General features: G+C 39.7%; 1 protein-coding gene across 3 annotated transcripts in view; it reads left to right on the top strand.

The window, feature by feature from the left end:
• PRKAG2 (protein kinase AMP-activated non-catalytic subunit gamma 2) overlaps positions 1-23,956 on the top strand; it is a 405,892-nt gene that overhangs the window by 261,039 nt on the left and 120,897 nt on the right. Inside the window, exon 5 of one of the 3 annotated variants that reach the window (XM_023727953.1) lies at positions 12,583-12,592. The exons of the other annotated variants lie outside the window; for them this stretch is intronic. Coding sequence (XP_023583721.1) covers positions 12,583-12,592 — 10 coding nt within the window. The remainder of the gene's footprint in view (positions 1-12,582; positions 12,593-23,956) is intronic. 3 annotated transcript variants of the gene reach the window in all.

The raw sequence follows: 23,956 nt of genomic DNA, 5'->3' as shown, positions 1-23,956 counted from the left end.
CTGAGTCTCTGCTTTCAAGTCTTTTGGGTATATACCTAGAAGTGGAATTGCTGGGTCATATGGTAGCTCTATTTTTAGTTTTTTGAGGAACGACCACACTTTTTTCCACAACAGCTGTACCATTTTTCATGCCCACCAGCAATAGATAAGTGTTCCAATTTCCGCACCTCCTCACCAACATTTGTTATTTTCTTTCTTTTTTTTTTTAATCTTAACCATCCTAGTGGGAGTGAAATGGTATCTCACTGTGGTTTTGATTTGCATTTCTCTGATGGCTAATGACGCTGAGCATCTTTTCATGTATTTGGTGTCCATTTGAATGTCCTCTTTAGTGAAATGTCCATTCAAGTCCTTTGCCCATTTTATGATTGGAGTATTTGTCTTCTTGTTGTTAAGTTGTCAAAGTTTTATATATATCTTGGTTATTATATTCTTATTGGATATATGGTTTCTGAAGATACCCTCCCAGGCAATAGCTTGTCTTTTCAGTTTTTTGGTAGTTTTTTGATGAACAAGGTTTTTAATTTTTATGAGTTCTCACTTATTTTGTCTTTAGCTGTTTGTGCTTTTGTTATTATATTAGATAATCCATTATTGAAAGCTAGGCCTGACAGCATTGCCTGTGCTTGTTCTTCTAAGAATTTTATGGTTTTAGTTTGCACATTCAGGTCCCTAATCCATTTTGAATTTGTTTTTGTGTATGGTGTGAGGCATGGATCCTGTTTCATTTTTCTGCATGTGGAAATCCAATTTTCCCAGCACCATTTATTGAAGAGACTCTTCTTTCCTCATTGAATGGACTTAGCACCCTTGTCAAAAATCAGTTGACCATAGATGTGTGGGTTTATTTCTGGACTCTGAAATCTGTTCCACTGGTCTATATGTCTTTTGTTATACCAGTAAAAAGCCATTTTGATTACTGTAGCTGTATAGTATATTTAAAATCAGGAAGTGTGTATCTTCCTACTTTGTGCTCTGTCAACATTGTTTTAACTATTCAGGACCTCTTACCATTCCATGTAAAGCTGAGGATTGGTTTTTTCTATTTATGTAAAGAAGGCTCTTGGAATTTTGATCAGGATTGCATTGAATCTAAAGATCACTTTGGGTCGTACAGCAGTCCCCATGTTATGAACAAGAGCCGTACCTTGTCTTTAAGTCAAATTTAATAGGTAAATCAGAACAGGTGCATCCAGTTCTTATTTAGCCTTACTTTACTGCAGGAAAAGGCTTGAAGCCCTTTCAGTGATTTAAAAGCTGCACATGCAGCAGGTGAAGGTGATTGTGATGAAGCATTTGTAGTAAGGGTTGGTTCAATCATTTCAAATTGAGGGCAAATTCACATAATATTAAAGGGCAAGTATGAGTTGTCTGCAAGTCAGATGTTCATAACCCAGGGACTGCCTGTAGTGACATCTTAATATTAAGTCTTCCAATCCATGAATATGGAACATCTTTCCATTTATTTAAGTCTTCTTTAATCTCTTTCAGCAGTGTTTTGTAATTTTCATTGTATAAGTCCCTTCACATCCCTGGTTTGATTCATTTCTAGGTATTTTATTCTCTTAGATGCCATTGTAAATGGAATTGTTTCCCTAACTTCCCTTTCAGATTTCTCATTGCTGGTATATAGAAACCCAGCTGATTTTTGTTTGTTGACCTTGTACCCTGCAACTTTGCTAAATTCCTCTATTAGCTCTACATGTTTTCTTGTGGATTCTTTGGGATTTTCTATATATAGGATCATATCATCCTTGAATAAGAGATAATTTTACTAATGTAGAACAAAATTTAAATTCACAAAAAAAGACCAGAGTTACTGATCTAATGGGGACTGGAGAAACCCAAGATCATGGCCCCCGGACATCCTTTGAACTCAGTACTGAAGTCACTCCTGAGGTTCACCCTTCAGCCAAAGATGAGACAGGCCCATAAAACAAACAATAATACACAAAGCTCAACCATATATACAAGACTAAATGAGCACACTGACCCAGGGCAAGGACGAGTAGGCAGGAGGGAACCAGAAAGCTGGACAAGCAGAAATGGGGAACCCAAAGCCAAGATGGGGAAAGTGTTGACATGTTGCAGGATTGGCAAACAACACCAGAAAACAATATGTGTATTAATTATTTGATGAGAAACTAGTTTGTTCTGTAAACCTTCATCTAAAGCACAATTTAAAAAAAGAAAAAGAAAAAAATAATTACTTGAATTGTTCTTCAATAAAATGTAAGGAATCCTTAAAAAAAAAGAGAGACAGACAGATAATTTTACTTCTTTTCCAATCTGGATACCTTTTATTTCTTTTTCTTGTCTTGTTGCTCTGACTAGGAATATCTAATACAATATTGAATAGAAATGGTGAGAGTAGGCACCCTTGTCTTATACCCGATTTCAAGGGGAAGGCTCTCAGTCTTTCTCCATTAAGTGTAATGTTGGCTGTTGGCTTTTCATATATGCCCTGAATCATACTGAGGAATTTCCCTTCAATTCCAGTCTTCTTTAGGGTTTTCATCAAGAAAGGGTGTTGGATTTTATCAAATGCTTTTTCTGCATCCATCGAGATGATCTTGTGGTTCTTTTCCTTTGTTCTATTGATGTGATATATTACGTTGATTGATTTTCTAATGTTGAACCATCCCTGCATTCCTAGGATAAATCCCACTTGGTCATGGTGTATGACTTTAATATGCTGTTGGATTCTGTTTGCTAGTATTTTGCTGATTTTTGCATTTATATTCATAAGAGATATTGGTCCGTAGTTTTATTTTCTTGTGGTTTCTTTGTCTGGTTTGGTTATCAGGTTTATATTTGCTTCATAGAATGAATTAGGGAGTATTCCTTCCTTCTCTAACTTTTGGAAGAGTTTAAATGGTACTGATGTCAATTCTTCTCTAAATGTTTGATAGAATTCCCCAGTGAAGCCATCTGCTCCAGGATATTTTTTTTTTTGGAGGTTTTTGGTCACTGATTTGATCTCTTCACTTGTTATGGGTCTGTTGAGACTTTCTGTTACTTCTTGGGTCAGTTTGAGTAGATTGTGTGCTTCTAAGAAGTTTTCCATTTCATCTAGATTATCCGGTTTGTTGCCATAGAATTGTTCATAATATTCTGTCATAATTCTCTTTATTTCTATCAGGTCAGTTGTAATGTCCCCTCCTTCATTTTTATTTTGGTTGTTTGCATATTTTCTCCTTTTCTTTGTTATCTAGCTAAAGGTTTGTCAATTTTATTGATCTTTTCAAAGAACCAACTTCTCACTGTTGATTCTCACTGTTGTTTTTCTGTTTTTGGATTTATTTATATCTACTCTGATCTTTGTTATTTCCTTTCTTCTGGTAGGTTTGGAGCCCTGGTAGTGCAGTGGTTAAGAGCTACAGCTGCTAACCAGAAGGTCAGCAGTCTGAATCCACCAGCCACTCCTTGGAGACCCTATAGGGCAGTTCTACTCTGTCCTGTAGGGTTGTTATGAGTCAAAATTGGCTCAACAGCAACAGGTTTGGTTTCAGGTTTTGGTGGGTTTAGGCTTATTTTGCTCTTCTCTTTCTAGTTACTGGAGTGGTCAAGTTAGACTGTTCATTTGAGATCTATCTTCTTTTTTTTTTTTATGTAGGCATTTATTGCTATAAGTTTCCCTTTTAGTATTACTGCCTTCGCTGCATCCCATAAGTTTTAGTATGTTGTGCTTTCCTTTTCATTTGACTTTCCTTTTCATTTGTGATTTCTCTTTGTATTTCTTCCTTGATCCATTAGCAGTTTAATAGTGCATTGTTTAATTTCCTTATGTTGGTGTATTTTCCAGGTTTTTGTTTTTTTCTGTTATTGATTTCTAGCTTCACTTTGTTGTGGTCAGAGAGAATACTTTGTATGATTTCAAACTTTTTAAATTTATCGTGACTTGCTTTGTGACTTAGAATGCAGCCTATCCTGGAGAATGATCCATGTGCACTGCAGTGGAATGTATATTGTACTGATTTGGGGAGGAGTCTGTTAGGTATAGTTGGTTTATAGTGTCATTCAGGTTTTCTGTTTCCTTGTTGATTTTCTTTCTAGATGTTCTGTCCAGTATTGAAAATGGTGTATTGAAGTCTCCAACTATTATTGTAGTACTATTTCTACCTTCAATTTTTCCAGCGTTTGCTTTATACATTTAGGTACCCCAATGTTGGATGCACATGTATTTATGATTGTTAAATATTCTTGATTAATTGACCCTTTTATCATTATATAATGTCCATCTTTATCTCTTCTGACAGATTTTGTCTTAGTGTCTACTTTGTCTGATATTAAGATTGCCACCCCAGTTCTCTTTTGATTATTATTTGCATGGAATATTTTTCCATCCTTTCACTTTCAACCTGTTTGTGTCCTTGGGTTTAAGGTGTGTCTCTTGTAAACAGCATATAGTTGGATCATGTTTTTTTAATCCATTCTGCTACTCTCTGCCTTTTGATTGAAGGATTTAGTCCACTTATATTCACTGTAATTACTGATAAAAAGTGACTTACTTCTGCCATTTTTTTATTTGTTTTTCGTGTGTCTTAAGCCTTCCTCATCTTTCTCCTTTAGTACTGCTTGCTTTCGTGTTTTACTGGTTTATTATGCTAAGCATTTTTGGTTTGTTACACCTTTCCTTTTGTGTACTTTTTGTGTATATTTTCTTAGTAGTTACCATGAATATTACATTTAACAGCTTGTGTTTATAACATTCTAGCATAAGTTAGTACCAACTTAACTTCAGTAACATACAAGCAATTCTGTATCTATACCATTGCTCTCCCACCTCCTTTTGTTGTTATCATTATGTCTTTATATTCTAAGTGCCCTGTAGTCTAACTTTATCCTTGCTTTTTATATATTTGTTATTAAAAAGCATGAAGGACAAAACATTTAGAATTATTAAACATGAATACCTTATTGCTAGCCCTTATACGTGTCCATGCATTTCCCTTTCTTTTTATGTATAGCTTTGAATTACTTTCTCGTGTCTTTTCCCTGCCATCTATCTACAGAACTCCCATTAGTATTTTTTGTAGGGCCAGTCTGGTGGATACGAACTCTCTCAGCTTCTGTTTGGGAATGTTTTAATTTCACTCTCACCCTTGATTGATAGTTTTGCTGAATATAGTATTCTTGGTTGACGGTTTTCTTCTTCTAGCACTTTAAATATATTATTCCATTGCATTCTGCTCTCCATTGTTTCAGAGGAAAAATCAGCACTTAATTTTATTGAGGATCCTTTGTATGTGGCTGTTTGCTTCTCTCCCCCTGCTTTCAGTATTCTGTCTTTATCTTTAATTGTTGAGAGCCTAACTATGATGTGTCTTGGTGTAGATATGTTTGGGCTTATCCTACTTGGGGTTCTTTGAGATTCTTGGATTTGTAGATTCATGTCCTTAGTTAGATTGGGGACATTTTCTGTCATTATTTCTTCAAATATTCTTTCTATCCTTTTCTCTCTCTCATCTCTTTCTGGAATTTCTATGATATGTATATTAAGTCTCTTGTTATTATTATTTATTATTAGGTGCCATTGAGTTAGTTCCAACTCATAGTGACTCTATGTACAACAGAACGAAGCACTTCCCAGTCCTGCACCATCCTCTCAATTGTTGCTATGTTTGAGCCCATTGTTGCAGCCACTGTGTTAATCCATCTCTTTGAGGGTCTTCCTCTTTTTCACTGACTCTCTACTGTACCAAGCATGATGTCCTTCTCCAGGGACTGGTCCCTCCTGATAACTTGTCCAAAGTACTTGAGATGAAGTCTCACCATCCTCGCTTCTGAGGAGCATTCTGGCTGTACTTCTTCCAAGACAGATTTGTTCATTGTTCTGGAAATCCATGCTATATTCAATATTCTTCACCAACACCATAATTCAAAGGCATCATTCTTCTTCAGCTTCTTTATTCATTGTCCATCTTTCACAAGTATATGCATCCTCTTGTTGTCCCATAATTCCATTAAACTGTGTTTAGCCTTCTTGAGCCTCCATTCTTATTGTTTTTCAGCATCTGCAATTTTAACTGGCTTATCCTCTTTCTTCTGCATGATTAAATCTGTTGGTAAGTCTTTCTATGCTGTTTCCCATTTCAGTTACTGACACTTTCAGTTACAATATCTCTTTTTTTAGATCTCCATTTTGTTCTTGCATTGTTTTCCTTATTTCTTTTAGCTCTTTGTCTATGTTTTCCCTTAGTTCTTTAATTTTGTTTAATGATGTATTATAGTCTTCCTTTTTTTTCCACTAATTATCCTTCCCTACATGCGCTTTCACTCCCTTTCTCATGTTCATTTGGATGGGCCGTTGTTTCTCTTCTTTGTGTGCCTTGTGATTTTTTGTTAGCGCATTAGAATATTTGAGGGTGTTAACTTTCTCAGTTTTCCCCAGTGTTTGGTGTGTTTGCCTGCACTACTTTCTGCAAGAAACTCTTAGGTGTGCAGAGTCTTTGGCCTTTGCTTACCATTTCCTCTCCCTTTCTGTGATAGCTCCTTCTCCCTCCCTGGTTTAACTGGGATCTGAAAATTCCTTATCTTGTTTTTCAACTTTCAGTCTCTCTCAAACACACCAGAGAACCCACTGTGGTCAGCCTGTGCACCAGCAGGCAGGCGCCGCCACTCAGGCAAGACATCACATGCTAATCAATCTATCTACCAGGGAGCACTGTCCCCTCCATCTGGTTATTACTCCCTTCCCTTCTCTGTTTCTACAATAACGTTTTTAGTCAGAAAATCCACACCCAGCAAGCCCCCATTCAGGGCTGGGTGCTGCCCCCTGTTTTTTCCTGAGGTTTCCTTCCCTGCTCTGTGGGGGCTGCTTATATATGAGCTGGCATTCAGGGTAAACAAAGGCAGACTTTCTTCCATTTCAGGAGAAGGAGTTGCTGTCACTACCAAGAAGGACCTCTGAGAGCTCTGTCTTGTTGATTTCAGAGTCCCAGTGTCCCTGTGGTGGTTGGGGGAGCAGTCTCCACTTAGGTGAACCACCTCCTGACACCACTGTAGGGAACCTTCTGTAGGAGTTCATATCAGTCCAGCAGCCAACAGTTACCAGTTTGGAAAGGGTAGTCACACTCTAAACAGACCCCCAAGGAGGGCTGCCTTGTTGCTATCAGAGCCCACCCGGTAGTATGTTGGCTGTGGATGTAGCATCAAGATGACTGCTTCCTAGCACACAGCAGCCTCAGTCAGCACTCCTCAGCAGTGACTGTAAGGGACAGCAGACAGACCCAAACTGATCCCCAGGGAGGTCTGTCCTGTTGGTTTCAGAGGCCTGAGTTATGGAATGCACGGGAAAGCATGTAGAGTGCTGACTACGGGAGAAGACTCCACTGTGGGGTCCTTCTGTAGCAGTTTGCAACAGCCTGACAACCAACAATTACCAGGTGGGGGAGCAAGTGTCACACTCTGGTCAGATCCCCATGGAGGTCTGCCTTGTTGTTATCACAGTCCTCCCACTAGATGTTGGCTGTGAGTGCAGCCTCCACTCAAAGACTCCTGCTTCCTAATGCACAGCAGCCTCAGTCAGCAGTCCTCAGTGTCAACATAGAAGTGGGAGCAGACTAACCCTAACTGACCCCCAGGGAGGTTTGTACTGTTGGTTTCAAAGGCCAGAGCTATGGGGAGCACAAGGAGGCAGGTAGAATGCTGACTTTAGGAGCAGACTCCACTGCGGGATCCTTCTGTAGCAATTCAGGTGACGGTGTCCAGATGGGAGAAGGGCTGTCATGCTCCAAACGGACCCCCAAGGAAGTCTGTTTTGTTGCTATCAGAGCTCCCCACCCCCACCCCTGGACTATATTGGCTTTGGGTGAAGCCTCCACTAAAGATACCTGCTTCTTACTGAGCAGCCTCAGTCAGCAGTCCTCAGTACTAACTGAAAGAGAGCAGACAGACCGGAACTGACTCCCCAGGAGGTTTGTTCTGTTGGTTTCAGAGACCTGGGCTATGGGGTAAACAGGGAGGCAGGTAGCGTGTTGGCTATGAGAGCAGACTCCACTGCACAGGGCTCCTGCAGCGCTTCACAGTCGGCTTGCAACAGACAGTGTCTGGGTGGGGGAGGCACTGGCACACTCCAAACAGACCTCCAGGGTGATCTGCCTTGCTGATTTTAAGGCAGAAGCTTGGGGTCCTGTCTCTTTGTACAGACAGGGATGTGGTAGTTAGGAAAGCAGGCCTTTTTTCTGGCGCCACTACCCCAGGCCGCAGTAACCCGAGGTCAGCATGGCTTGGGGAGGGGCAGGGACAGCGGGAAAAGTGATTTTCCTACCATATGCGACTCTTTTGATTTGTTGATTCTTATTGATGCAGTTCTCCGCTGCTTTCAGATTCAGAGTCCCTCAAAGTTGAGCACCATTTCCTTGCTGTATTTCTTGTATTTGTGGAGGAGAGTCAGTCAGAATGATGGTTTGTTTACACCGCCATCTTCCTGGAATTCTCAAGAATCACTTCTACCTGTGTTTTATTGACTATGCAAAGACACTTGACTGTGTGGATCATAATGAATTATGGATAACATTGTGAAAAGTGGGAATTCCAGGACACTTAATTGTGCTCATGCAGAACCTGTACATAGGCCAAGAGGCAGTTGTTCAAACAGAACAAAGGGATACTACATGGTTTAAAATCAAGAAAGGTGTGTGTCAGGGTTGCGTCCTTTCACCATACTTATTTAATCTATATGCTGAGCAAATAATCCGAGAAGCTGGGCTATACAAAGAAGAACACAGCATCAGGATTGGAGGAAGACTCACAAACAACCTGAGTTATGCAGAAGACCCAGCCTTACTTGCTGAAAGTGAAGAGGACTTGAAGTGCTTACTGATGAAGATCAAAGGCTATAGCTTTCAGTATAGATTACATCTTAACATAAAGAAAACAAAAATCCTCACAACTGGACCAATAGGCAACATCATGATAAATGAAGAACAGATTGAAGTTGTCAAGGATTCATTTTACTTGGATCCACAATCAATACCCATGGAAGCAGCAGTCAAGAAATCAAATGACGCATTGCATTGGGCAAATCTGCTGCAGAAGACCTCTTTAAAGTGTTGAAAGGCAAAGATATCACTTTGAGGTCTAAGATGTGCCTGACCAAAGCCATGATATTTTCAGTCACCTCATATGCATGCAAAAGCTGAACAATGAATCAGGAAGACTGAAGAAGAATTGATGCCTTTGAATTATGGTGTTGGTGAAGACTATTGAGTATACCGTGGACTGCCAAAAGAAAAAACAAATCTGTCTTGGAAGAAGTGCAGCCAGATTGCTCCTTAGAAGCGGGGATAGCAAGACTTCATCTCACGCACTTCGGACGTGTTATTAGGAGGGACCAGACCCTGGAAAAGGACATCACGCTTGGTAAGATAGAGGGTCAGTGAAAAAGAGGAAGACCCTTGATGAAGTGGATTGACACAGTGGCAGAAACAACGGGCTCAAACACAGCATCCATTGTGAGAATGACACAGGACTGAGCAATGTTTCCTTCTGTTGTACGTAGGGTTGCTATGAGTCAGAACCGACTCGATAGCACCTAACAACAACTACAGCACTATGCGTTACTCATGGGAAGGTTTGATCAATATCTACTAATTGAACAAAGAAAGGAGCTATGGTCTATTTGGGAATACAGGCCAGTAAGCAATTACAATAGTGTGTGATAGTACCTGTTTACTTATTATGGGAGAGAATACCCAGTCCTTTCTTCATGAATGAAAGAGCCTTTCCCAGAGGAAGTGCAAAATTTTGTTACTCAGGGGAGAGCAATAACCACCTGGCATTTTAGAATGGGTGGGTGTGGATTTGGGCAGAACAGAAGCCTAGATGAGATGTAGTTTGAAGTAATCTCGACCTTGTGGCAGGTGAAGATAAAAAGAAGTGGGCTGATGTTAAAAACGTTAGAGCTATTTAAGAGGTAGAATTGCCAGGAATTTGGAACATAGTGATTGATGGATTGAGGGATGTCTTAGTCATCTAGTGCTGCTCTAACAGATATACCACAAGTGGATGCCTTTAACAAAGAGAAATTTATTCTCTCACAGTCCAGTAGGTTACAAGTCCAAATTCAGGGCATCAGCTCCAGGGGAAGGCTTTCTCTCTCTGTCGGCTCTGGAGGAAGGTCCTTGTGATGCATCAGTCTTCCCTTGGTCTGGGAGCATCTCAGTGCAGGAACCTCAGGTCCAAAGGATGTGCTCTGTTCCCGGCACTGCTTTCTTGGTGGTGTGAGGTTCCCATGTCTTTCTGCTTGCTTCTCTTTTTTATATCTCAAAAGAGATTGGCTTAAGACACTATCTAATCTTGTAGACTTCATCAGTATAACTGTCGCTAAACCATCTTATTACATCATACTGGTTGATTTTACAACACAAAAGGAAATCACATCAGATTACAAAATGGTACACAATCATACAATACTGAGAATCATGACCCAGCCAAGTTGACAGATATTTTGGGGGAACGCAATTCAATCCATGACAAGGGGGAATAAGCAAGGAATCAAGGATGATTCCAGAGGTTTTGCCTTGGGAAACTAGATAGGTGGTAGTTCCATTTGCTGAGATAGAGAACAGAATAGGAAGAAAAGAGTAGCGTGTGTATGTGTATGTGCACACATGTGTGCATGTTTGTTGTGTGCATGCATGTGTATGTTGGGTGATGGTGGTACAATAAGGTGTCTGTAGGACATTCAAATAGAGGTGTCTAAGGGGTAATTGGATATGTGAGTCTGGAGCTATAAATTCATATTTGAGAGTCATCATAATATAAATGGTAATTGGTGTCGTGATAGTAGATGAAATAATCCAGAGAAATGCATGTGTTAAATGACAGATTCTGAAGTTAAGTTATAGAAATTTTAAGAAAGATTTTATTTGGGAGTAAACCAAATTGCTGCAGCAAGAAAACCTGACACTCAAGAGGAGATACCAAGGACTTCAATTTGAGAAGAATAGCAATCTCTTTTTATAGAACCTTTGAGGAAGTTAGTCGGAAAAAAGGGATACGTTATGAAAAGTTGTCATTTAAGTGAAGGCAGGTCCTTTCAAAGGGGGAGCAAGTTTGTAATTGGACAACATATCCTTTTTTTTTATTCATAATAGGTACAAAATTTCTTGGCTTTACTATGATGAAGTCTCAAGAGAATGCGTGTTTGGGAAATACCAGTTAAACAAGGTTTATATGTGGAAGCAACTGCAGCTGGTCTAAACTGGTTGACAATTCCCCCCTTTGGTCATCCTCTTGGACACAAGAGTATGACCAATAGTTGGTATTACTTCCAGGTCACCATTTTCATCTCTGTTTGAAGGTCAATGATGCTGTCATATTCTGATGAAGCTTCTCACAGATTTCTTCTTGTAGGCAGAAGGATACCATTTGTCAGGCTAATGGCTGTACACTAGCATTAACATTCTGGAAAGTATGAATTTGACTAGGAAGATGGCAACTATAACAACCAGTAAGATCATCAGCAGACCTTGTAGGATGCTCAGTAACCAAGGGCCTGAAGATCCCAGGCTGAGATTAGAAAATATGACCCACATTCTAGTTGGGTCCTACTTGGAAAGCCAAGAAGCCTTCTCTCTAAGTCTAGTGAAAGATGTCTCTATTTTGCTGGTGCTGTTTACGCACTTGCAACAAGAGGTTTTCGCTATAGCACATACACCTCCCTGACTGGCCAGGAGAAATCTAAGGCAATTAGGTTATATCCATCACTATTCTTGCTAAAGAATTTGAACTCTTTTGTTGGACTTCTTTAGCTCCTGCAGTGCCGTTACGGACTTTGGCAAGAGTTAAGGATAGGTTTCTAACAACTTTTTTAAGTTACATAACCCCTGTTGTTGTTGTTAGTTGCTGTCGAGTTGATTCCAACTTATAGCGACCCCATGTATGCAGAGTAGAATTGTGCTCCGTAGAGTTTTCAAGGCTGCGATCTTTCAGAAGCAGATCACCAGGCCTGTCTTCCAAGGCACCTCTGGATGTGTTTGAACCACCAACCTTTCAACTAGTGGTCGAGTGCTTAATCCTTGCGCCACCCAGGAACTCTCTGCATAACCCTACAGTTGATAATATAGCCCTAATGGACCTCATAAACCAGGAATCAGTAATACTTCCAGGTAGATGGGCATAATAGGAGGGGGTGGCTACATTCTGAAGTTTTCTTTTCGTTCTCTATGCTGGGCGTAAACTAATAGGGGCTTCTTGGTTGATTTAATAAAAGAAATTCCTAAGGATTCCTCCGAAGGTACAGGTTACATTTTCCTTGGCAAAGGACATAACACCCAGGAGGTGAACAAATAAAAGAATAATAGAAGGAAGAAGCATTAAAGGGGGTTATCTAAAGTGAAGGAGGGTGATGCTGATGTTTGAGTCCTGTTTAAGGGATAGGCTAGCAAACAAGAATTGTGGTCTGGAGATGGATGGCATACCTAGAAGTTGATCAAATTTAAAGAATCTGCAATCACTTGTGATAACTTTAAAATGGAGTTCTGAAAGTTGCCAGAAGTGGGTAATGGCAAAAGAGAAAAGGCTAGGAGTAAACAAATCATACTACTGAAAGAAGCATAGGAAAGGGATCAATAGGGAATCTTAGGTCTTGGGCAGAAGCTGTTTTTCTTTCTTCCTTTTTTTCTGTGATATCTTCTGCTTATTCCAAAACTCTTGAGAAAAGCAGTCTATCTTGAGAAGCTGTTTGCTTCAGGAGGTTTATGAGTAATTCTCATCTTACTCAAGGTTAGATCCCTTGAAGTTTTACAATGGTGTCCATGAGGAGGAGGACTTGGTAGAGTCCCTTCCACCTTGGTACAAGAGCCGTCTTCGGTGTCTTTTCCAACAAACAAATTCTCTGGAAGCTAGGTTGTATAAGGTTAATCCAAACTTGTTGCCACTGAGTCAATGCTGACTCAAAGCAACCCTACAGGATGGCATAGAACTACCCCGTAGGGTTTCCAAGGCTGTAATCTTTATGGGAGCAGACTGTCATAGAAAATGAAGTGTTTGGGTCCCCACAAATGGAAATTTGGGGGGTCTACTTGAACCTGTTGCTCAGTTTTATCCATTTTTAGCAGCCACATGGCAAAATACGGAAACATAGGAAAGGGAAATCCAACGTTTATGTCTAAAACAACATGTGAAGAATTAATAAATTTAATAAGTGATAAAGTTCCATGAACTATTTTCAGTGAAACAAGTATAGCTTGACATTTCAGTTTGTCTGTAGAGTCTACTCCTGATCTTTCTCACACAGATCAGCTAAGTATTTTTTTTTAAGATATCTGTCTCCAAGAGATGGAAACCCTGTTGAGCAATTTATCACATTTACTAGCTTAAAGTCATACCGGTGAAGAAATTGCAAGTCAAGTACTTCACTATTTATGTGAAGTTTGCAAAATTGATTTTCTAAGTGCAGAGGCCAGTCCTATGACAATGCTGCCAGTATGTCCGGGCATTATAAAGGCATGCAATAGAAAATTTTCAAACGTAATGAGTATGCCATTTTCATACCATGTGCTGCACATTCTCTTAATTAATCTTGTAGGATATTAGCGCAGTAGACTGTTGTCTGGAAGCAGTTGATTTTTTTTCTACTGTTCAATTACTCTACACATTTTTTGCTCCCTCTACTAGCCGATAAACAGTTCTTAAAACATATTTACGCAATGATCGAGTATTAAAATGTCTTTCTAATACAAGGTGGGAAGTGCGTGCTGCAGCAACGAGTGCAATCCTTGAATCGTACGCTCAGATTCTAGATGCTTTAGAAAATATTGCTAATGACCAGATACCAAAAGAGAAGATGAAAACATCGCCAACAAAATGCAAACACTATAGAGTATGTACTTACGTTGATAATTGGGAATAATATGTTGCAGCATTTTCCTTGAACAAGTCAAGCTCTCCAAGATTCAAAAGTAAGTTTAAAGACATGCACAGATTTCTACCAGTCATTAACTGTATATTTACATATTTTAAGAGAAGATTTTGAAAACGCAACAAAATGGCCAAATACTGATTATCAAGCAGTTCACAGTCACAGAAGCATTAGAAAGAAACAACTAGATGACAGAAGTGTTCCAAAAGTACTGAGTGTCAGAGATCAATTTTATGTAACCACATACTACACCATCATCGACACACTTGAATCTTGCATGAAAAGAAGGTTGAAAGTGTATGAAGTTCTTTCAAATAGATTTTACTTCTTAAACAGCATGGATGTACATGATGAAGAATGCATGAAGGCATCCAAGAAATTAGTGCAGGCTTATCCCTATGACTTAAATACAAACCGTTGCAAAGAAATATGACAATTTCCTTCTTATATGAGAACTAAGTTTACAGATTCAGGAAAGACAAATTTTACTCATGTAGGCATGTATGATTCCATAATAGAAGACAAGATACAATGTGTATTTCCCAATGTTGAAATTGCTTTACGTATATTCCTAACTTAATGATCACAAACTGCACAACAGAATGCTTATTTTCATCCTTACAGAGACTCAAAAACCGTCATCATACAACGATTCAAGAAAGACTCGCTTCATTATTCTTATTATATATGGAAGTAGATATCATTTGGCAGCTTAATTGTGATGAAATCATTGAAGAATTTGTACGCGCAAAGAATAGAAAGAAATGTTTTTAATTATAATGTGTTAGAAATGAAAGCTCTATCTAAAAATATAGTAATTTGTTGTAATGTTTGTTTTCTGATCATTAAGTTTTCTTTTATGACATCTTTTCATTTGTTCATTTATAATTATAGCATTTATTACCAAAAAAGCATCAAAACTGAAGTACGAGTCATTTAAAGCAAAATTGGTGAAAGTCAACTTTTCATTGTGGGAAATCAACAGAATTTACATTAATTGTTGAAACAACTAAATTCACTGATTCATTTTCTTTGTTGTAGAATATGTGGAATATTCATTTTGTAGAAAATGTGGCATATAGTGAAAATTTTGGTACCCCGCATCCACTAAAAATTTTATAATCCAGTTCATCTCATCCCACTAAAATGGCATACGCCACTTTCGTGTTCCATCGCTAATGTTATAGTTGCATTTAAAAGAAGTTACTTCATGGATAGGTAAGACACACACACACACTTATATATGTATATATACATACATGTATATGTATTATTCACATATCCCATTCGAATCCGTGAGTAAGCAGAGGAGTGGACACCACAGATTACCAGTGTTTAGGGGCTTCACATGCTTTACTTAATCTGACCCTGAAGTCAGTGACTCAAACAATAGAAAATAAACCAGAGCTTTGGGTTTGTTTTAAAAACTGACATTCTTGATACTGAGTTAGTCTCCAAGATCCTTTGTTTTCCTAGTATTACTATGTGGAAGGAAAAAATCACAAGCCAGTCTTTCAAGGTTGCTGAAAGATAGAAAAGCACTTTGTTGTTGTTGTTATTGTTGTTGCTAGGTGCCGTCAAGTAAGTTCCGACTCATAGCGATCCCATATGTAGCAAAACAAAACGTTGCCCGGTCCTGTGCTATCCTCACAATAGTAGCTATGTTTGAGCCTATTGTTTCAGCCACTGTGTCAATCCATCTTGTTGAGGGTCTTCCTCCTTTTCACTGACCTTCTACTTTACTAAGGCATGATGTCCTTCTCCGGGGACTGGTCCCTCCTGATAATATGTCCAAAGTAAGCAAGATGAAGTCTCACCATCCTTGCTTGTAAGGAGCATTCTGCCAGTACTTCTTCCAATATAGATTTGTCTGTTCTTCTGGCAGTCTGTGATATATCAACATTCTTCACCAACTCTGTAATTCAAATGCATCAATTCTTCTTCAGTTTCCTTTTTTATTGCCCAACTTTCACGTTTAAAATCTATAAATATTTCAAATCACTAAGAAGCAGTTACAGATTTTATATGCCCTACAAGTACTTTGTTTTTATATTGTCTGCCATTTTCAATGTCCAGTTACAACCTAATAAGGTGCTGATTTCAAAACTATCTGCCCAGAAATGGCAAACTAACAGTTCCCTAGTTCATTACTCACAGTAGATTAGATATTTTAAAAATAGTCTGGAAAAAAAAAATCACACTGGGTCAAGGAGTAGGGGCTACAGAGAGGACTGATTTGTAATAGGATTGGTTATCATGAGTTGGAACATAGACAAGTGTTGCCTGTGTGTTGAAGAGAGAGACAGAGAATATCTATTCTCCTAACTGTCAAAAAAGGTATTATAACTGGCACTCTTCCAATGTTCCCACTCTACTGGAATCATGACTTGAACAGAAAGAAGACAAGTCCCAAATGGAGGGATGTCCATGGCCAAAAGCAGGGCCCATTGGTCTGAGCAGTGGCCTGGTCTTCGGAATCCTTGTACATTCTTCCCCAGAGTAACTACCTTCAAGGAAAGGATGTTGACTCTTTTTACCTCAAGGTTTTGCTTTATTTTGTTCATAAAACCTCTTCCGTTTGTATCTGCAGAGACATATTTTTAATCCAAAAATAGAGTTTTGGAGCAGCATATATATAATCCTGAGTGTGTGTGTAAATTCTTCTGTAGAGCCTTTTAGAATACAAGCAGAAGAAAGTAGCCAGGTTTGAATAAGTACTTCGTAGCTCCTGGAGTTTTGTCAGCCACAGTTGTGAAATGATAAGTGCTGTCATTACGCTAGGGGAAGGGACGGGCACTTATTTTAAGAATTCCTAGGGCACGTTCGTTACGTTAACAAATATGCTTTGCCCACTGAATGGACAGCAAAAAATAATCCTGGTATTTCAGTGACCAGAAATCTCAGAAAGGAAACTAAGGTACCAAAAAACCAAAAAAACCAAACCCGTTGCCATAGAGTCGATTCCAACTCATAGTGACCCTATAGGACACAGTAGAACTGCCCCATATGGTTTCCAAGGAATGGCTGGTGGATTCAAACTGCCGACCTTTTGGTTAACAGCCAAGCTCTTAACCACTGAGCTACCAGAAGGACAGTTTTATTTAGGCGCTAAAGCACTTTTGCTAATTAAATAAAGACTAAAAGGAGCCCCAGTGGCACAGCAGTTAAGAGTTCAGCTGATAACCAAATGGTTGTCGGTGGAACCCACCCAGAGGCTCTGCAGGAGAAAGACCTGGCTGGGAGAAAAACCTGATGATCTATTTCCATAAAGATTACAGCCAAGAAAACCCTGTGGGGCAGTTCTACTCTGTTACACGGGGGTGGCTATGAGTCGGAATCAACTCAGTGGCACACGACAACAAAAACAACTTGATCTAAATACACTGTTTACCCAACTGGAAAAGTAGTATGTGCTTGCTGGTAATTATCACCAAAAGAATTTTAGCATTTGCTAGTGGTTGGTCAGAGGAGAGCATAAAAATGCAGCAACCTCAGAATATTAGGGTTGGACTGTATCAGAGCTTGAAAGCCAATGCCAAGGAATCTCATATTAGTATGGAGAAAGTGTTGGCAAATAAAAGCATCAACTCATTTGATTTAAGAAGTTAAAATTCTAAGGGTCAACAATGCATCAGTTATGGTAGAAACCTGGATCTATATAGCATCACCCAATCCTTAACCTGCTCTAATAACTCCTTTTTCCCTCTTCTGGCTTTTTTTTTTTTTACAATTTAGCTTTAAATGATGGGTGTCTTCCACATTTTAAGTTAATTCCTTTTAGAATGAAGAACACTAAAGACACAAAGAAAGTATTAGCCCAAGAGACAGAAAGGGCCACATAAACCAGAGACTTCATCAGCCTGAGACTAGAAGAACTAGATGGTGCCTGGCTACCACCAATGACCGCCCTGACAGGGAACACAACAGAGAGTCCCTGATGGAGCAGGAGAAAGGTGGGGTGCAGAACTCAAATTCTAGTAAGAAGACCAGACTTAATGGTCTGGCTGAGACTGGAGGAGCACTGGAAAGCATGGTCCCTGGATTCTCTATCAGCCCAGAACTAAAACAATTTCTGAGGCCAACTCTTCAGACAGGGATTGGACTGGGCTGTGGGACATAAAATGATTCTCGTGAGGAGTGTGCCTCTTAGCTCAAGTAGATACAAGAGACTAAATGGGCAGCTTCTGTCCAGAGGTGAGATGGGAAAGGCAGAGAGGGTTAGGAGCTAGTTGAATGGACATGGGGAATCAGGGGTGGAAAGGAGGAGTGTGCTGTCACAGGATGGGGAGAACAATTAGGGTCACATAACAATGTATGTATAAATTTTTGTATGGCAGACTAACTTGGAATGTAAACTTCATTTAAACTACAACAATAAAAAAAATTTTTTTTTAAGTTAATTCCTTTTGAAGAAGAGGGATGAAAGAAGAAGACTGTAAAAGCTTTCTTTTTTTCTGTTTTTTTTTTCCATCTTTTTTTTTAATTATTGAACTTTAGGTGAAGGTTTCCATAACAAACTAGCTTCTCATTAACAGTCAGTACACATATTGTTTTATGACATTGGTTAATAACCCCACGACATGTCAGTACTCTCCCTTCTTGACCTTGGGTTCCCTATTACCAGCTTTCCTGTCGCCTCCTGCCTTCCAGTCCTTGCCCCTGGGCTGGTGTGCCCCTTTATTCTCATTTTGTCCTAAGGGTTGTAAAAGCTTTCTTGAGAAACATATGAATATTATCCCGAAGTACAATGGGAATCAGTCTCTCTCTCTTTCTCTCCTCAAGTTCACCCTCCAACGGAAAGAATGGTTTGTTTCCTTAGCACTAATGGCAGCAAACTTTTAAGGAGAAATTCCAAAATTCAAGAGAAGGTGCCCTGCAAAGAAAGCTTTGAGGAGACACTTAGATAAGGCGTAACAAGCACTTAGGTGGTGAGCTGAGCCTTGTGCTGTGGAGAGGGCATTCCCTCTAGCCCTGCAGTTATAACAATGTTCTTTCATGTCGTTAGCCAGCATTTTTCTGAGAGCTTGTGGACACCAATGTACGTTAGCATTTTTCTCCTCCTCCATTTTTGAATGTATTTATAAATAAGTGAATAAGATATTTGCTTTTGGAGATTTTAGCAAATATTAAACTTATATATGTTTCCTTTTTATTTGTTATATTTTATCATATAGCCTTCTGTTTCTTCTTCCTCATATTAAAAGCAGATTAGTGAGTGGAATGCTTATATTTTTCAAAAAAATATCTAACTTGCTCATGACATGTGGCCCTTGAACCAAAAAAATGTTTTGCCCACCTCTGTGCTATGGTGGGAGCCCTGGTGGCCCAGTGGTTAAGTGTTACCGCTGCTAACCAAAAGATTGGTGGTTCGAATCCACTAGCCACTCCTTGGAAACGCTATGGGGCAGTTCTACTCTGTCCTATAGGGTCACTATGAGTCGGAATCAACTCGACGGCATTGGGTATGGTGAGATTGGAACAGAGTAAATTTTCTCCTGATTTTAGTGGCAGCAACCACAGATTCCATTATTGAGGGCCTGTAGCGCTCCAGGTCCCTCAGGCTGGCTTGGCTAGAAAGGCAAGTGGGCATCATTTCAGTACAACACAGTGAGCTCTGTGGGCCGAGTGCAAAGGAGACTTAACCTCGAGTAGGGCTGGTGTCAGACAAGGCACACTTCAGCTGAGGGCAGGACCATACCTTGAAGGAGACCAGGAAATCGCCTGTGCGTCAGCACGCTGTATAGGGAGCAGGCAATGTCTTCAACAAGCTGTGTGGCCTCATGGAGTGACCTGGTCTCAGAAGGCCTCGAATGCCATGCTTAGAAGCTTTGTCTTGATGCTGGAGGGCAGGCATGCTCTCCAGTGTGCCACAGCACACAGGCATATTGTGAACTCTTCATTGATGTGGAAAATTTCTTTTTAGGGCACTAAGTATACATACTACTAAGCAGTATTGCAAACCATAAGCTGAATTCAGTTAGACAGCTCAGAAGCATATAATTTTAAACCACACCAAATAAAGAGCACATGCTCCCTAGAACATGCTGGGACACTGCCTCACAAGAGCATGGTTAGAGTGCTTGTATTCAAACAGCAACTGGCTGCTGAGGGAACTAACTGGAGAGGGTGACACATGTGAATGCCTTAAATTTACAATAAAAATGGAACGCACTTGTAGTCACGATCATGTTATTGCTGATCAGCGGTTACTGCTGGTATGGTCAGAGGTGTTTTCAGCCTTTTAATTTCTTCAAGACTGCAGCCAAACATTCTCATATACCACAGTGTACAGGGACTCCCATAAAGTTAATTCACAGTGACTTTCTTTGCCTTCACTGGCAGTGGTTTTCAGAGCAGTGATCTGGTCAGACATGCACTTTGTGGAAAGATTACTCCAGGAATGGGCTAGAGGTTGGAGTCGTGTGGGAAGAGGTAAGCAAGAAGACCAGTAAGGCAAGTCTTAATAGTAGTCCAGTGAGAGATGGCCAAGGGCTGGATTAAGGCTACAAGAATGAAGATTTAGAGAGAGGGATTAATTATAAGAAAATTTAAGAGATAAAATAGGCTGGACTTGGTGAGGACGGGATATGTGGCATGTGGGAGGAGGACCCTGGTGACTCGAGTTTCTGGCAAGCATGGACGAATGGCAGTGTCATTGATTTAGATAGGAAACTACAGGGAGGGGGAGTGGATCTGAGGATGAAAGATAAGCTCCATTTCGGGCACATTTTCTTTGATTCCTTTGGGACATCAAATAGAGATGTTGGGGAGCTGAGGTATACAAGTCTGAAGTACTGCCTTATTTACCATGTATTAAGTCAAAGAAGTCAAGACTCTGGATACTTTCTACCCATACAACTGCCGGTGCAAGGAAGCAAACAGTGTAATTCTAGTAAGGAACACTTCTTTACATACATCCAGTTGTTTGAAAAAGCATTTTGAAGGGTGAACATTAAATAGTGGAAAAATTACTGTACCTCCTCATGCATTCTAGACGGGTTTGTCTCAATTTGCATTTAGATGGGAATTCCTTTAGCTCAGAACCAGGATTGTCCCCTTACTTATAGCCCTTGGAAAAGCATTAACTTGAGCTAGTAAAGTACATTGGTACAATGGTGGCACAAACATCAGAATTAATAGTGTTCCCTTAATGATCAGTAGAAACTAGCTGTTGAAATGGGAGAAAAGTTTAGAACAAGGCTCCCCTGACATCGCGCTGAGGATGGAGTGTACAGCCTGTTAATGAATGACTGCCCGACTCCTCGGGCAATGCTTGAGTGAGCCTGTTTCAAGAGGCTGTGGGCTACGAAGGTGGTTTTCCTCCGGTTCTTGAGGCTTCGCACAGAACCCTAAAGCACTGTTATTCTGAGTCCTAAGGAAAAATGACAGCTGCTCGTCTTGAGCATGATTGAAGAATGGGGATATTCTATGGAGAAAAATGGAAGTTAAAGTAGCTGGCTCAATGAAAAGCAATCTAAGGAACCACACAGAAGAAACTCTGAGTTCCATATCTCTGCCGTATTTTCCTCTTTGCACGCTGTGTCAAAAGCAAATTAAAATCCCATTGCTTTGGATTAGTTCCTTCACAAATTGGTGAGGCTGTTCAATTATCTTGGCTTAGTCTGATCAAGCCATCTACGGTATTCCTTTTGCTTTCTTTGTACTTTTAAAATTCGATACATCTAGAGAAGTATTCAGTTATCTCTTTTAAAAATAATGTTCCTCTGATTATAAAAGGAAAAGCACAAAGAAGAAAACAAAACCTTCTTGCAATCCCACGCTTTGAAATAAAGTGTGGTGTAGTGTTTTTTCTCAGCCTTTGTTGTCCCCTTTGCACACAGATAAAGAAATCAACATATAACTGAAGGGGAGTGTGGTGTGTACTGTTTAGCAACATAACTTTTCACTTCATGTTGTAATCAGGCGTCGGTCTGCAATTTACATATATTGGTTGTTGGGAGAATATCATTTTCAAAAGTTTCATTTACATAAGATGGACGCATCACACAGTATTAACTATTACTTTACATTATCCAAATCATAAAGCACACTTGTTGTGGTTAATTTCCATTGAGTCAATTCCAACTCATAGCGACCCTATGTGTGCAGAGTAGAACTGCTCCATAAGGTTTTCAAGGCTGGGACCTTTCGGAAGCAGATTACCAGGCCTGTCTTTGAGGCACCTCAGGGTAGGTTCAAAGCGCCAACCTTTCAGCTAGTAGTCAAACGCTTAACCGTTTGTGCCAACCAGGGACTCCTGTAAAGCCAACTACAAGGCCTAATACAGTAGACAACAAACGTTACATATAGATTAGGGAGTGCATATAACAACTAAAAACCACTGGATAGAAATCATATTGAAATTTGGATTTTGTTTTAAAAGTGCAATTTCAGTAGATTTACTCGTTAGCAACCAGACTTTTTTAAGAAGCTAAGTATGCTATACAACACTACAGCACCTGGAAGGCCATAAAGATTTTTGAGCTGCTTGCCTGCCCAAAACTCAGCTGCCAATGTGAGCAATCAGGTGAGCAGAAGGAAGAAATGAAGTTTTTTCCTTCTTAAGATCTATCCACATTCTGGAGCTTGAATCTCTGGCTTTCCCTTTCAGTATGTCTAGCCATTAAAGACTGGTTTTGGGTATGTCCAAAATACCAATTTATGTGCTCACTACCCATATTTAATGATATTAGGATTGGGAAGTAGTATCAATATGGTTCATTCTTTTCTAGAATGTAGGAATGTGTTACCAGTGGGTTTTTTTTCTTTTTCTTTTTCTTGGATAGTTACATGTTCAAACCCAGCTAATGGAAAATATATACTTAATTCATTCAGAATAGTTCCTAGTACACCCACCAAGAGGCTGGATACAACACTGCATGCTGAAATAATTAAAGAAATCATCTTCAAAATAGAGGCTTGGTCTTAGTGGTCTCAGAAGTCTGATCTTTTCTGCCCTCAGAACATAAGCCTATAGCTGGGCTACCCACTTTCTGAATCGTATCAATGGGAAATTAAAGGAATCTTCTATATTCTACAGGTATAAACTGTGGAGTATATATTGCATGTATCTACTCAGTGGCCATGCCAGACTCTTCATGTTAAGGTATCTGTATGATATGAGAAAAAAGGCTTACAGTCATAAATACTTGTCCATTGCCTTTCTATGGGAGGGTAAAAGCAAATATATAGGGCTTTTAGAGTCAGTAGATCTAGGGACTTATTGCTGTATCAGCATTTAGTTTATTGGCCTGACTTAGAGGGATAGAAGTGTACCAGCCATGGACTTCCCTGAGTAAAGCAAAATCAGTACAGGCACACCTCATATTATTGTGCTTCACTTTGTTGTGCTTCACAGACATTGAGTTTTTTACAAATTGAAGATTTGTGGCAACCCTGCATCGAGCAAGCCTATCGGTGCAATTTTTCCAAAAACGTGCTCACTTTGTCTCTCTGTCACTTTTAGTAATTCTCCCAACACTTTAAACTTTTTCATTATTATTATATCTGTTATGGTGATGTTTGATCAGCAATCTTTGATGTTACTATTGTACTTGTTTTTGTGCACCATGAACGGCACCCACGTAAGACAGAGAACTTAATCAATAAAGGTTGTGTGTGTTCTGACTACTTCACCGATCGGCCGTTCCACTGTCTCTCTCCCTTTCCCTGGGCCTCCCTATTCCCTGAGACACAACCATATTTAAACTAGGCCAGTTAATAACCCTACAATTGCCTCTAAGTGTTCAAGTGGAAGGAAGAGTCGCACATCTCACTTTAATTTTTTTTATTGTTGTAGTTTAAACGAAGTTTACATTTCAAGTTAGTCTCCCATACAAAAATTTATACATAGTTATGTGACCCTAATTTCTCACCCCATTCTGCGACAGCACACTCCTCCTTTCCACCCCTGATTCCCTATGTCCATTCAACCAGCTCCTAAACCTCTCTGCCTTCCCATCTCACCTCTGGACAGAAGCTGCCTCTTTGGTCTCTTGTATCTACTTGAGCTAAGAGGCACACTCCTCACCAGTATCACTTTATGTCCCACAGTCCAGTCCAATCCCTGTCTGAAGAGTTGGCCTC

The sequence above is a fragment of the Trichechus manatus genome, unplaced genomic scaffold (genome assembly GCF_000243295.1).
Source record: "Trichechus manatus latirostris isolate Lorelei unplaced genomic scaffold, TriManLat1.0 scaffold00020, whole genome shotgun sequence".
Taxonomy (NCBI): Eukaryota; Metazoa; Chordata; class Mammalia; order Sirenia; family Trichechidae; genus Trichechus; species Trichechus manatus.
This window is presented reverse-complemented; position numbering and strand designations above follow the sequence as displayed.